This window comes from Phacochoerus africanus, chromosome 2 (assembly GCF_016906955.1).
Source record: "Phacochoerus africanus isolate WHEZ1 chromosome 2, ROS_Pafr_v1, whole genome shotgun sequence".
Classification (NCBI taxonomy): Eukaryota; Metazoa; Chordata; class Mammalia; order Artiodactyla; family Suidae; genus Phacochoerus; species Phacochoerus africanus.
Genome location: NC_062545.1, coordinates 211,405,753 through 211,421,416, shown reverse-complemented (window position 1 = coordinate 211,421,416; position 15,664 = coordinate 211,405,753). Strand labels below are relative to the sequence as shown.

Below are 15,664 nucleotides of genomic sequence, written 5' to 3'. Positions count from 1 at the left end.
TTTGTGTTAGTACTTTATTTTGATTATACTTCAAGCCAAATCTATACTAGAAACACTGAAATATCTAGATTATGGTAATGATGCTTTACAGAAGACTTCATTCAGATGATTCACAGACTAGAAGGCAGAAAAAATATTCTTTCCTTTGCATGATATCAAGTGGTACCATTGGAACGGACTATTCTGATTATCATTAATCAGCATCTACCTAGAAACCAAGCCTTCCCATGGAAACTACCCAGTGTCTCTAAGTGTGGCAATGTCTGCAGAAACAAACAGCAGCTGCGTTCTGCCTTTCGACCCCTTGAGACTCATGCACTTTTCCTACTTCCTCAGAGAGTGAAAAATATCCATGACTTACCACCATACTCATAGTGTCATCTTCTCAATGTTAAACAAAAAATTTGAAAAGGAGGAAAGAGACAAAAGATGCAGAAGATGCAAAGTGGTCTTGGCCCCACTGACATGATTCTCCATTTCTTTTTCCTTGATCTGTTCACATCTTTCCCCAAATGACTCTATCTTCCCTTCATTTAATCTTACTAAACACTTATGAAGGTCTTAGTATTTATAAGCAATATGTGAGATTTTTGTCAAGTCTACTTTTTGTCTTTAATTATAAATATAATTGACCCTGACTTTTGTCTCCCATTGACTCTGAGGAGGACATCCATATTTAACTTTCATACCCAATAGTAGAAATTTTATCAGAATAGGCTTGGGACTAATGATCCCCCTTTCTCTAAACTTCCTTCCTTCCTTCTTTCCTTCCTTTCTTCCTTCCTTCTTTGCCTCTCTCACCCCTCTCCATATTAGTAAGCAAAACTCCTGAGCTAATATTATTTTCAGTAGAATAACAGAGCCCATAATGAACACAAAAAAAGCAACAGAGTGCAGCTATCTGCTATAAAATGGGTATGTCCAAGACACAGTAATGATAAAAATGGTGAGAAGATCTTGCTTGGGAATCAGTGTAGATTTGTTCTTTACTGTATTTATGATTAATTTTTTTTAAGTATAACAAAAAGTTAATACTTTTGGAAAAGTATGTGATGTATGTCATTCACTAATAAAGCATTATGTCAAGAGGAATATTTCATGTCTAGAACTATGTAACAGGAAAATTACAAAATATATATTTAGGTAGTATTGGTTACTTTGATAACTTTTAAACACAATAGTCATAAATGTGTGGTTTAATTAACATATAATAACAATGATCTATGGTTTAAAACTTTAAAAACTTTTATATCCATCACGTATTCTTACTTTCAACAACCTAGTTGGAAAATACTATCCCCATTAAGAAATATATTTGGAGCAACTAAGTATCTGGCCTTAGTAAATTTTCATGGCGCCACCTCCACTTTTTCCTCCTTTGCATTAGAAACATTTTCCACAATCTCATGCAAATGCTTTAGTAAGTAAATTTCTATTCTCTCTAGTGTTCAGAATCACCTTATGGAAAGTTAAGATATTTTAATAACTGTTTCTTGTTTTCATCTGAAAGTTGACAAACAGATGAGCTTTCTAAGTAGCAACATCACAGCAAGTATCAAAAAAAATATGATCCATGCAACATCACAGCAAGTATCAAAAAAAATATGATCCAAGCAAATATTTTCAGGCTTTAGGACTTCCCATCAAAACTTTCAAAGGAGGTCATCTAATTGCAAATGATCACTTCTGCACAGGAGGTTATAAACACAGATTCTTTAGGATCTCAATACTTTCTAAAAGTTTAAGGGTGATCCTTGAATTTTCACTGTTTCCAAAATGTAGGTAATTTAAAAGTATAATTTGTTTTATAAATATCCATAAAGTATTTTATTAGCAAGTGGGATTGAGAATGTTTTATGAGCTTATCCCATTCAATGCCCAAACCTAGAAATTAGGCTTATGTGCACTAGTTATCTGCTCTCCAGTACAGCAAAACATCACCCTTTGCAACACCCTAAGAAAAGCATGCTGTAGTATCCCAAATAGAAGCTTTTACTCTCTCAACCCTCACCTAAATCTTTAAGAGTATGAACTGTCGATCCAGGTTTTCAGAGACCTTAAAGCTTATTTTATAGTCAAATGTGGTTGTCATTTGGTAGAAATCTTCTTTAAAAGTTAATTCTTCCCTTTCATTGGCCCCTTAGGGAAATAATTTAAAAATTTAGCTTCTAGTAGGGCATATAATTTTCACCTTGCATCTCCCCAGCTTACTTAGTTTCAAGCACTTGAGAAATAATATCTAATGTGGAAGAAAGGAGTATCTTAGTCTGATCTCACCACCTTTCTTCTAGAAGACTGTTCAGTCTACTAAGCTAATTATTTTGTCATTCCCTCCTTTCTGAAAAGGAAGATAAAAATAAATTTACTTATCCTAATTAACTGAACATAGATGATAAGGAAGGAGATATTATATGAGTGATGGATATTGCACAACTTCCTGTTTACTTTAAAATGAGATACTGGGCTTATTATGCAAGTGATGGGGCTTAGATTGACAACAAAACCCCTCACTAGGTTTAAGTAACTCCAATCCCAAGTATATCTTACTTAAAATACTAAGGAATGACACATTAACTTCACCAACCAATGAAACTACACAGTTCTGTTTTCCTGGAACCATGTTTGCTTCTGCTTTCCATCCTAGCAGAAATCATGAGGATATTTATAGAGTAAGAAATTAAGAGGGCACTTGGAAAGTTTATTTTCAATGTTGGGATATAAATTAATAATTGTGACAGCACACTCTACTCCAGATGATTCCACAGTCACACTGACTTTAGAAATAGTAACAGTACTGCTGTCATCTGTCAAGTGCCACCATGTGCAGACACTTCATCTCATCTAACATTAAGAGACCTGTGGGGGAGGTGGTATTATTCCCACTTTACAGTCAGGGAAGCAGAGGCTCAGACAGGTCAGCCACCTTCTAGAGAGGAGCCAGGCCAGGATGGGAACACAGAGCCATGAGATCTGGAGGCCCATGCTCTTTATACTCCATTTCACAGAAATCCCAAGCTCCATGAGGTTAAGACGTTTGTCAGCTCCGACTACGTTTATTCATGGACATCAGAGTGGGCATTGAGACATGGATGACTTCCTTACATAAATACCTATAATGTACAGAAAGGAAAAACTTCAGAAAACAAATCAACTACTGAATACAAGGACTAATAGTCAGGCAGTTGTAAATAAAATAAATGAATGGGTTAAATATAATTCTCATGGTTTTAGTTATCCAAATAAATCCAAGAAAAACTGTTAAGTGTCTATTTTAAAATATATAATTCCTTTATTCTAATCCTAGGATTAAAGAGTCAAAGATGAAGAAATTATATGCTCCGTAGCCTTAAAAACTTTTCTTTAAAATGAGCCAGCATCCTTTATCATAAAGGAACACATGGCACCAGATCTATTTTGATGAAAATAATGTCTGAACAAGAATATTTTACTTGTCCTATTTAGTTTTAAAATGTAAGTTATACATATCTAGTTACAAGAAAATAATGACTGTGTATAACAAATATGAGCATTTTAAAAATCATTCTGAAAGTAATACTGGAAGTTGCTGGTTGTGCTTTTAACTGCATAGGAAACTGACTGCAACAAAGTGAAGTTTATGAGAATTCAGATTCCTTACATGAAGAAAATGCATATAAGCTTCACAAAGTGCAGTGGCATCTCTGAAATATCTGTAGTAAAACATGTTATCTATAGGTTTAATTGCACTGATATATTTTTTAGAGTAGCTACTTCATAAAGAATTGAACAAGTTTATAATTATCTGATAACCAGCCAATCTAATTTGTACCTAGAAAGCAAATCTACTTATTCAGGATGCTATTAGTAAATTTATCTTTTTAACTAAGTAAAAAAGTAAACTTAAAGTACTTCTTTACTAGTTTGAGAAGTATCTTTTCCTTATGGGACTCAGACAGATTTCATCATTCACAGAAAGGACAGAGACTACAGAGACTATGACTGTAAAAATGACTCATTTTAAAAATCAGGTAAATGTTTATTTCATTTAACTTAAGAGAATTGCATATTTTCCTCAAAAATAAGTATGTTAGGCTGTTTTTCATAGATCGTGTTAACTTAAACTTGTCTGGAGCGAGGGAACAAACATATTTTATACTCAGTTGAGAGATTTCTATCAGTACACTTAAAGGCAGCAGGGTGCATAATTAAGTATGCTTGCCATCTGCATTGCCCTCCAGGTGTAGAAGACATTAGCTTTATTTAATATTACCACAACATTAATTTTACTCCATTAATTTATGTCATTTGTCCTTTATTCCAAACTCAGATTGCCAAAACTAAAGCAATGGAGGCGATGACCCAATTCTGGTTTTAGTCAAAATCTTATAAACAAAATCTTAACCACATTAGCTAAGAACACTCTTAAGAACAGGTATTGACTGGCTTGCTTTTACATTTTTGAAAAGAAGTTGATAAACAAAACCTTTCTGGTTTGGGTATAGTAGAATTTTTCCAAAGAGGGTGTGTATCGTGATATCATTGTTATATGGGGCACTGACAAAGCACCAGAAAATGGGAAAGCATATCATGAAAAATGTATTTTCAGTTCTTTCAGTCCAGGAAAGAGTATCCATTGAGGCATTAACACCATTCCAGTACTTGCAACCCTCCTTTTCTGAGAAGACAGCATGCCTCAAGTTCTGATCCTTGGTACACAATGGTATTTTGATAGAATTTAATAACATCACTTTTGTTCATAATTAAGTTTATGGCAAATGATATTGGTTTTCCACTCAAAAGTAGTGAGATACAACCTCTGTTAAGTACATTTAGTTAAATCTATTTATTTATTTATTTATTCATTTATTTATTTACAGGGGGCAGGTATGGCCTATGGAAGTTCCCAGGCAAGGGGGTTGAACTGAGCTATAGATGCTGGTCTACATGACAGCCACAGCAATGCAGGATCCTTAACCCACTGACCGAAGACAGGGATGGAACCTGCATCCTCATGGAAACTAGTTGTGTTCATTTCCGCTGAACCATGATGGGAACTCCAATAAGAGTCTATTTTAAAGATAGAGAGAGATTTAGTAATTAACAGTAGAGTTATATGAGGACATAGGAAACAACATAAAGGTTGTATGCAAAACAACTGAAATTTTGGTGTAAGTTGGTTTGCATCCAACGTTAGAACACATGATTATACAAAAATGAAAACTTAAAGCTAAAGAAAGCTATTGAATTTACATTACTCTATGTCTTCCAGGATATAATACTAAAATAACAATTACTATTTCTTGGCAGCTTATGAGTATTAAAACTTTAAAAAGTTATTTAATTTTCCAAAGCAAAGTAAATTTGTAAGTTTCACTGAATGGAATAAAGGGCCATTGGATAAATGAAATATAGAGAGTGGAACTCTGAATATGAAATAATTCAAGGCAGACTCAGGTGAAAAAACAATCACAATTTTGAATACATCAATATGAAAATAAGACAGAAAGTAGGATTTCCAAGGATGATTCTTTATTTCTGAAAATCTACAAGGCAGACTCAGGTGAAAAAAATCACAATTTTGAATATATCAATATGAAAATAAGACGGAAAGTAGGATTTCCAAGGATGACTCTTTATTTCTGAAAATTCAAAGTTAAACTTTCATTCCTGGTAGACATATGAGGAGGAGGGAGGATGGGGGAAGGAGGGCGAAAGGATCACAAAGAATCAGCAAATAACACAATTTTCTGAAAAAGCCCTGTATTAGATCAACAGTTAAAGCTCCCTCTTCAAAGCTGCCTATAGCAGTCTTTTTGATGGCAGTACTTTTTGAAACTTTGAGAAACAGTTTCAGGGAGAGGATTCTGAGAACATGACCATAGATTTGCCTCCGTACTGACAGAATTCCTTTTAAGGAGCTACTATTGAACTTTCAGTACTTGAGTAAGTAAAATTCCTAGACAAATAATATTCTTTTTTTCTAATTTACATAAAATGGAGTACTGGTATTTTGAAGGAAGCAAAGCTGCAACATCAAGTATACAAAAATCATGATAACTGCATTTGCCTTCCTTGTTCTTTCATTTAGAAATATTCTTGAGGCCAATTTTTTTTTTTTCTCTTGAGGTAAGAGAGGTCAATCCCATCTTACAAATGACTCCCTTTAGGAAGGGTCAAAGTTAAACTTTCATTCCTGGTAGACAAAGTTGAGGAACATCTTTGCACAAATGAAATGCATTCCAGAATACTTGTCACTGACATGAAAACAACATACTAGGGCTGTTGAAAGCAGGCGATGATAGTTTTGACATCCCCACACCTAGACCCCCAAAAAACCTATTTATTCCTGTCTCCCTGCAGGCATTCTTTCAACTTCTTCACTGTGATGGAGATCAGAAGAAAGGCACTAAATCACTGTCTGGCATTCTCAGACAATCAGCTAGACCAAATCTAAGACAACATGGCACCATATAATTCAAAGCGGGGAAGAGGTCCCTTTGTTTCTTCAAATCTATCAAAATCTGCTTTATCAATATTCTTAAAATGGAAAAAACAATCTCCCTTTTCTTGTCTTTAATCTTTTATGCTTCCAATTCCATCTCTGTTCTGATGTATGGGTTCCATTCACCTCCTATACCGCAATGGTCCTCCTGCTGGTATGTATCAGTAGGTGTTGATATTAAACACATCATCACCATCATCCTTTTGCTGGGGTCACAAAGAACAGAAGTGCATGGAATTCACCAATGTGATTTAATCACACAAGGAAGTATACAGAACCAATTATGGGTAATCCATAGTCTTATATATGGTCTTGAGTTTGCACACGACATTAACACTATAACCTTCAAGTCTTTAAACTCTTTGTTCAAGCACTTTCTTCCTTCTCCAGGAGAATTCTCACATTTCCAAAAAGAATAATATAGGAGACAGAAGCCTTTGTCACTCTCTCCTGTACTAATGCATCTATATTCTTTTCCTCTCAAGTCTTCTTTTCCTTCCTTTCTCATTTTCTTCTCTTTGCTTCCACATGTTTTGACTTTGTTAATTAATAACAGTTCAAGAAGGGAGCTTTTCCCCAGTGTTTTTATATTGCTACAGTGGCATTCCCATTGCTGCATTTTTGCATTCAGTATGAAGGCTGCAACCAGCTTAACAAGGTGATACCATGAAATTAATCATGATCTATAATTTAATCATCTATATGCTGAACAAACACATACAGAGCCTCTCCTATTTGCTAGGCATAGTGATTGTAGCTAAGGATATAAAAACATCCTAAGATACTATATTAGTGCATCCCAGGGCTTCCATAGCAAAATACCAAAAACAAGGTGCTTGACAACAGAAATGTATTGTCATACTTTTGGAGGCCAGATGTATGAAATCAAAGTGTCAGCAGGGACAAGCTCTCTTTCAAGAAACCAGGGAAAAAAATTTTTCCTCTCCCAGCTTCTGATGGCTCCAGGTCTTCTTCAGATTGTTTTTATTTTTATTTTCTTGTCCCCATTTTTATATGGCCTTCTCCTATTTCTCTGTGTCTCTACATGGTCTTCTTTTTAAGGATTTAGGGCCCAATGTATTCCAGCCTGACTGCTTTTCAACTGAAGTAATTATATTCACAAAGACCCTATTTCCAAATAAGGTCACATTCTGAGATTCCTGATAGGCCTGAATTTTGGAGCAATGGTACAAAAATACCCACAAGGCTCTTCTCATTGGAGTACTCCAACATATCTACTCAAACTTTAATTTGGTTGGTTAGCTTGCCTTCCTAAGGTCTGCCATGGAGTGGACTCCATAAAATCTTTGCTGTTTGAAACTTATAAAAGGATGGCTTTGCTTCCAGCAGCCGACCACAAGAGGATCTTGGCATGCCTTCATGATGGAGGGCCATTCATTGGTGACTAAGAAGCTGGATGGGTCACTGTGATACTGAAATAAATTCTGTTACATCAACTACCTCCAAACGGTAGTACAGTAGCTGGTTGGGAAGAATATCTCCCAAATTGCTGCAATGTGTAGTTTGTCTATTCATTTTGTATACATAAGAATCACAGAATTCTATTTTAGAACTTGACACAAGCTTTGACATAAAATAGCCTATCATTTTACAGATGAGATGAATATGAGGAATGCTTGTGTTCATTAGCTAATTAGGGGAAGGACTGGCAGAACAAAGGTTCCCCAATTCCTTGCCCAAATTCAAATCAGATTTTTCATGTTATTACAAATAATTTTCCTAATGACGTCTTCTGTGTGAATTAGCTCTTGGCTACTCTAAAGAACAACTTATAATATTGCTTCATTAACAGCGTCTCAGAAAAGCACATACAGGCACGACACCTCTCTTTCTTCAATGTTGTTTATCTTCCTCTGCTCCATGAGGAGTCTATGAATCTTTAGCACTAGTAAAAATTCTGGGCATAAAACACATTGAGCGTTTCATAATGATGTTGTCCAAAGTTCCTCTAGCCGTAACTATGGACACCATATGTTCAGTTAGACATGATAAAAACCAATTTTAAATTGTAAATCTTGAATATAATAAAGTTTTTCCCCAGTAAAAAGAACAACAACAAAAAAATACGCCTGCGTCTTTTTTGTGTGCCATGAAACTTATTTATTCACTTCAGTTCTGCATTTACACAAAAGTGCTGTAATAAAATATCTGTACACTACTTTTGTTACAAATATAGATAATATTTAAAGTGACTTTATATATTCTAATGTAGGAGTTTCACGCTCTAAAATGGGAATGAACACATGATAATTCCTCACCAGTTGTCTCAATAAACAGCTCCATCTGTTTCCCTTAAACTATTGTATTATACGATGTTAATATAAAGCAATGAAAAGAAGTTATGTTAATCCCCTTAAGTTTTCTATCAATTTACTAATGGCATACAACCAAAATAATTACTAACGCATTGCTTTTTTTTTTCTGTCATTAATACTAATTGAAAACCAATTGCACAGCACACTGACACATTTTTAGTGCTGCATCACTTAAACCAGTACTGACAATTCGGAGAGTCATCTATGTTCCTCCACAGTAAGCATGGCTGCTTCTAGACAAACCAAAGTCAATACAAGACAGCAGCATCATTTTACTTACAGAAACATGAAAATATATTACAACAGGTCAAAAATGAAAATGACCATCAAGCTGTGCAATAAATGGTTTCTTTACAGACTTAGGGACAGTGCTTCCTGTATTTGCTAGTTACTCAATCTTGAAGCCCATTTTGGAAGGAAACTATGTATGTATATATTAGAGGTGGGGAGATGTGATTTTTAATAAGATTCAAAATTTTTTAAATAATGAAAGTAATTAAAAGTATTTTTAAAGATTTTCAGCAAAACTTTTTTTTTTGGTTAGAATTGGGGAGACAAGGTGGATTAACAAAATAAGATTTTTATAAATTTCAGGTTTCTTCTTTATATTTTCATTTTTTTACTTTAATTTCATGAAGACATTCCTCCTTGGTTAGCTTTGAATTTTCTTTCTATACAAACCAGTTGAACACATATTAATTTTTGCCCTCATGATTATGAAATATCAGATACCTTCAGGAAGAAAGACTGGATTTACCCATGCCAAGAGTCCTTTTCTTTGAGTTTATATCACAAAATACAAGGAGAAAGGAAAAGTGATGCACTGTTGTCAGTAGAAAAGCAAACTTAAATGCTATTTCCTCCCTTCTGTTTTGAAGAGCCAGATGACCACAGACTGGGAAGAGTCCACAGGACTGGTTCCATTCTCTTTACACCACCAGATGCATAAGAGGGGCTGAGGTAGCTCAACTCCAGCAGCAAATTCAGGAGAGAACCATCAAAGTGACAGTGCCTTTTGTCCGCTTAAGGATGGCAACAGCTTCTTCATGAGTTACCCCTTCTAGACTCTGCCCGTTGACAGCAATGATCTGATCACCCCTCTTCAGACGCCCATCTTCCGAGGCTGCTCCCTGCAATAATTAAATAGGCTTGTTTATGTCTCAAAAAATGCTGCCCTGCAGCTACACAACAGAAAAAGATTCAAACAGGAATGTAAATTGCTCTGCGTGTTCACAAGCACTGTTCTCAATGCTCCACGGGCTCTCCACAGCCATTAAGCAATGATGAACAGATACAAAGGAAGCCTTTCTCCTAAATGGTGTTAGCACTGAGATTCCAATTTGAGTGAAAATTTAGCAGTCAATAGATTAGCTGGATGGTTTTTTGACTGTTAGGCACAGCAGTTGGTGAAAACTCAAATTAATAAAGAATATCTGGGAATATGCCTAATAGCAGTGATTTCATAGAATCCAAGATTTTTTATCCTATAAAGAAGATCTACGGAAAGAATACAAAGGACTAGCAGTTTTATAGGACAAGGGCATAGGGCCACCAAACCCAAAGGTTTGCAGAAGCACAAAAGCCCACATGAACTTTGACAAGGGCAGGATAAGGCACAAACTGCTGATTGATTCCAATTCAAATTCTTTTTGTGGCTTTGAAAAGGCTGCTTAAGCTGTGTGATTCTTTACTTCCCAAGGGTAGATGGCATCTTTATATGCCTTATGTGCCCTAAATGATGACAACTAGATACACTGTAAAATAACCCCATCTTAAGGCATATTTAGAGTAGGCAATTATGCAATTAAATATAAGATTAAAAACATGGAAAAGTTAATGAGGAATACATCATGATGAAATTCTTAAAATATGTTCTAACTAGCCTGCCTTAAACAAATCGTTCCAAGACTGAGGAAAAGGACTGCATGACTCTTCCATTTACTTGCAAATGCTGTTTGTATTTTTGGACATACCAATGGCTTTAAAAATCTTATAAATTAAGTCTATAGCTAGACTGCTATAGATACAGCAGTTTAAGTTGGTTAAAAAATATTTTTTTAAAAAAAATAGAATGAAACCTTTATAGGTACATTTTAAAGAACCACAGCACTAATCTAAAACTCCTGCATTAGATCTTTTGATAGGTTTAATATAGTTTTGGCTCCTTTGCACTGTAGGTTTTGAGAATTCAGGTTTTTCTCTTGCAGGAAATTTTTTTTTTTTTTTGCCCCACAGCATATGGAAGTTCCTAGGTCAAGAACTGAACCTGTGCCACACCAGTGACCCAACCACTGCAGTGACAATGCCAGATCCTTAACCCACTGCACCACAAGGGAATTTCTCTCCCTCAGGAAATTTTGTTTAATTTTGTAGTTCCTAAAAAATTGCTTTAACAATAAATTAACAATAATTATATGTTTAAATTATTTCAGTAGCTTCACCAATGTAATAACTTTGTTTTCTAAATATTCTCAACCTAGAATGGGATGCTATATGATCACAACTATATACAAATAGTTTTCTTTATTCAATCTTTTGCAAATAGCTAATCTGTGGTAGTGATAGAACTACTGGATATTCTTAAATTTTTTTAGTAGTTATTATTCTATTTCATTCAATGAAATGAAATTTGCAAAAGAAATGACCTATTCGTTATTCTGCATATGCATTTTATGTACTTTTCAATGTCTATTTTATATTTCATGACCAAAAAAAATGCAAAGAAAAATAAACACCAGGGCTCTATAGCATACACATAATTAAAATGTCCTATTTTTGAAAGATGTTCAATCATATGCAACTTGTTTTCAAAGGAAAAAAAATCAAGCCCTTTTAAGTAAACTTCATTAATAGTTTTATGTATATGTCAAGAGCGCCCATGCAATTTCAATTTGCGCCTGTTTTCCTTTAAATATAACTAAATCTCAAAATGGACAAAAACATTTAATGACCTGTTCCTGTAGGGAGTTCCCAAAGAAAATGACCAACTGTTAACCATTTGGCGTTACCTCAGGACATAAACTAATAAGCCAGCTGCTGACCACTGTTAATGAATGTTTAGAGGGGAAGAGGGTGGTTAACATATGCAAGCTTACCTTTGCAAACACTGTTTTAACATAAATGGGTAAGTCTCCATGAGGGCTACCATATCCTCCTACTATACTGAAGCCTAAGCCATCTGGTCCCCGGTCCAGTGTAATAGACTTACACTGAGGAGGTCTACAGTAAAACGAAGAAAAAAGAGATTTTAGATTTTTAAAATATAAATACACATATATGTTTATACACATATACATATGTGCATAGTATATGTATGTATCTCCACGAATCTGCAAGTTATAGGTTATCTGACTCCACCCAGGGCTAGTATAATTCTGTTACTGACAATGACTATATTATGGGTATTTTGGGGATGCTTAAATTGTCAGTGCATGTCCATGGTCCTATCTTAAATTTACATAATCTAATGTAATCCAACTTAATACCCTAATCCTATTACTCATGTCCAGCACCCTTAACCTAACACATCCCTGGCATGTTCTCACTGCACTGAATAGCTCCTTCTTTTTCGTTTATTTAAAGCGAGAGGCTAATGTGCTGAGGACTCTGATGAAGTCAGTCATAAACGTCAGTATTCTCAAGCTCAGAGACAAAAATCGATGATAAGCAATATAAAAGCTGTGTCAAATTACATAAAAATTCTAATAATATCCTCTCTTCTCCTCTCTCTATTCTAATTCTTTTGCACTTGTTTTTTTAATCAAAAGGATGATTAAATGAGTATACAGTGTTAGAATTATGTTTTTAATTTTTTGATTAATGTATCTTCTTAATTTTTTAAAGTTTTATTGAAATATAATTGATTTACAAGGTTGTGATAATTTGTGCTGTACAAAAAAGTGATTCAGTTATATGTGTACAGCTATCCATTCTTTCCAGATTCTTTTCCCATATAAATTATCATAGAATATTGGTAGAGACCCCTGTGCTATAGAGCCGGTCCCCATTGGCCAGTCATTCCATACACCACAGAGGGCATATGCCAATCCCAAACCCCAAGTCCGCAGACTGATCCCAATACTAAATATCTCTCCTCAAAAATATGAGTCAAAAATATGGGAATAGAAGTGGCAAGCATGCATGAGTTCTGACTATCTATCTAGCTATATACCTACCTCTGATAAGCTAAATCCATGTCATAATTATTTAAGAATTTAGAAACACTTGGTCTTTGTATTTCATACCTCATTTCCTATTATTTCACTTTTATGTTAGTGGTAGGGACATGGAAACCACAGTATCTGAGCTCACCCTACATCATCCTGAAATATACTGCTTGATGTCAGCCCAGTGAAAGACAGACTAGAAGTGACAGGCTCCTGCTGGTGACCTGTGACCACACTCACATCTCCTCCAGCAACTACCTGCACACAGCAGAAATATAAAAAGAAAAACATGTGCTCATGAGGCTAGGAAGACATCAGTAATTTTCCTTTCAAAAGGGCATTTGGATTAAAATGTGTATTTTATTGTCCACTTAATCATTTCTTTAACATGATTAAAATTAGAGAAGGGAATTTCATAAGACCCAGAGGCCTCTTGAGCTGACAGTAAGAATAATCTACTTATTCATTTCTATCAAGTTTTCTGATGCTTTTCAAACACAGTCTCACATGTAATTATTTTTAAAGATCTTCAGAATATAAGCCAATCACACCACTAAAAATTTCAGCAATTAATCATTTCCTGCTAAAGACCTCATTTTTTCCCCCTTACCTAAGTATGAAACAATAAATGCATCAGGATAAAATGTGACATGAATGTGCTTCTTCCGTCCTTTCCTGGAACTCTCAACGTAATCGTTTATGTTTAAGGGAAATAGTAATAAAGAAAGAAATAGCAGGGGATTTAATCATTTTTACAGCTTTAACATCAAAGCTCATGTGCCCTCAAGCTACCCATGTTCTGAAGAGTGGGGATAAAAATCTTACCTGCATTTCTATGGAGCCAGGGGCATTTTTCAGTAAGTTAACTGCTTGAGTGTGAGTCATCCCCTCAGTAGATGTGCCACAGATAGTGACAATCCTATCCCCAACCTGCAAGGGAGAGAAACAGCCATCTGCTGCCACAGCCCTGGGAGTGGGATGATTTCCTTCCGTCCTGTCCGTGTCATTTATATACTGCTAGTCAGCAACAGAAATAGAAGCAAGGAGCCTCCACTTCCAAGCCACAGCAACCACAAAGAGAAGCTGCACATAATGGCTGAGTTTTATCATCTGTGGGGCAAGGAGCAGGGAACTGCTTTTCCTTTCTCTCATTTTTCCAGGGTAAGACATTACTTCCTATTACAAGAGCAACTTACCTGCTATCATTTCAAAACCAGAATTTCTCTGGACATTATAATACACATCAGTTAGGACTCTAAGTCAAGGGTTGGCAAACTATACAGTTCACAGGCCAAGACTGGCCCACCGCTTATTTTGGTTAATAAAATCTGGTTAGCAGAAGACACAATTATTTGGCTGCTTTCACAGGGCAGAGTTGTGTACTTGCAACAAAGACACGTATGTCTCTCAAAGCCTAAAATATTCATCTGGTCCTTCATAGAAAAGTTTTCTGACTCCTGTTCTATGAGTACAATCAGTTTTTAAGTGCCTGTCATAAATTTACTTAACAAAAGGAGAGTGAATCATTATGATTTAGACACTTTTTAAATTGTGGTTATTGTTTGAGACCATTTTTAAGGCATGAGGCCATACAGATTTTACTTCATAGAGATTCAGTTACTTTAATGTAAATATGACCTAATTCTATAAAACTGATAAACAAATACAACATAAATGATAATTTTAAATTTAATAAAAGTTAAATCAGCATTTAAACCAATAAAACACATCAAGAAAAATTTTACTAAATTCTGGCAATACTTTCTTAAAATACTGTTTTCTTTTAACTTCTTCAACAGGGTTTCAAACAAGTGAAAATAATAAGAAGCAACTGTAAATCTTCTCATTTCACTTATTTGCAAATTGGCATATGACAGCAAATTCTCTTTTTTTTTTTTTTAGGGCCACACCTGCACATATGGAGGTTCCCAGGTTAGGGGTCCAATTGGAGCTGTAGCCTATGGCCTAAGCCACAGCCACTGCAATGCCAGATCCAAGTACCGTCTGCAACCTACACCACAGCCCATGACAATGCTGGATCCTTAACCCACTGAAAGAGGCCAGGGATCAAACCTGCATCCTCATGGATACTAGACAGATTCATTTACGCTGAGCCATGACAGGAATTCATCTTCATCTTTCACTCAAACCAAGCCCTGCTGTGGCTAGATTACCTGATTTAAAAGCTCATACAGACATTTCAAACTGCTGGCAATAGCTGGTCAGATTCAAATAGTTTAAAAAACCTTTTGACAGATTTTCTAAGGTTACCCGGGCTATGAGTAAAACTTACTCTGAGTTTCTGGGTCTGAGCTGCAACTCCATTCGGGTGCATCATTGCAATAAATATAGGAACATCACCAAGGGGGCTGCCCACTCCTCCAGCAATGCTGATCCCCAGTGAATCAGAAGGCCCCTGACATTGAACAGATAGAGTATTTTGGTCAAACTGCTATTTTTAATTGGCTTTTGGTTTCTTTGGCATAATATTCTAGAGTTAACTCTGATCTTCTAGATGGTAGAAAATGAGGCCCAAGAAAATTGCATTACTTCATTTGATACAGGTCCTAATGTGATTTAGAAAAATAACCATCTGTTCAGGAAGTAAAACAGATCAAAACTGGCTAAATGGAAATCATGTTATCCGGACTGAAGAAAAGCAAATTAACTGATGAAGTAAA

The 15,664-nt window shown here is 35.3% G+C and overlaps 1 protein-coding gene across 7 annotated transcripts in view; it reads right to left on the bottom strand.

The window, feature by feature from the left end:
• Nucleotides 1-8,578: 8,578 nt before the first annotated feature.
• MPDZ (multiple PDZ domain crumbs cell polarity complex component) overlaps nt 8,579-15,664 on the bottom strand; it is a 170,091-nt gene continuing 163,005 nt past the window's right edge. For all 7 annotated transcript variants that reach the window (XM_047767639.1, XM_047767642.1, XM_047767645.1 and 4 more), the window contains 5 exons: nt 15,277-15,399; nt 13,809-13,913; nt 13,129-13,241; nt 11,913-12,036; nt 8,579-9,947 (listed from right to left, as the gene is read on the bottom strand). In XM_047767639.1, the coding sequence (XP_047623595.1) occupies nt 9,801-9,947; nt 11,913-12,036; nt 13,129-13,241; nt 13,809-13,913; nt 15,277-15,399 (612 nt within the window). In that variant the 3' untranslated portion in view covers nt 8,579-9,800. The remainder of the gene's footprint in view (nt 9,948-11,912; nt 12,037-13,128; nt 13,242-13,808; nt 13,914-15,276; nt 15,400-15,664) is intronic.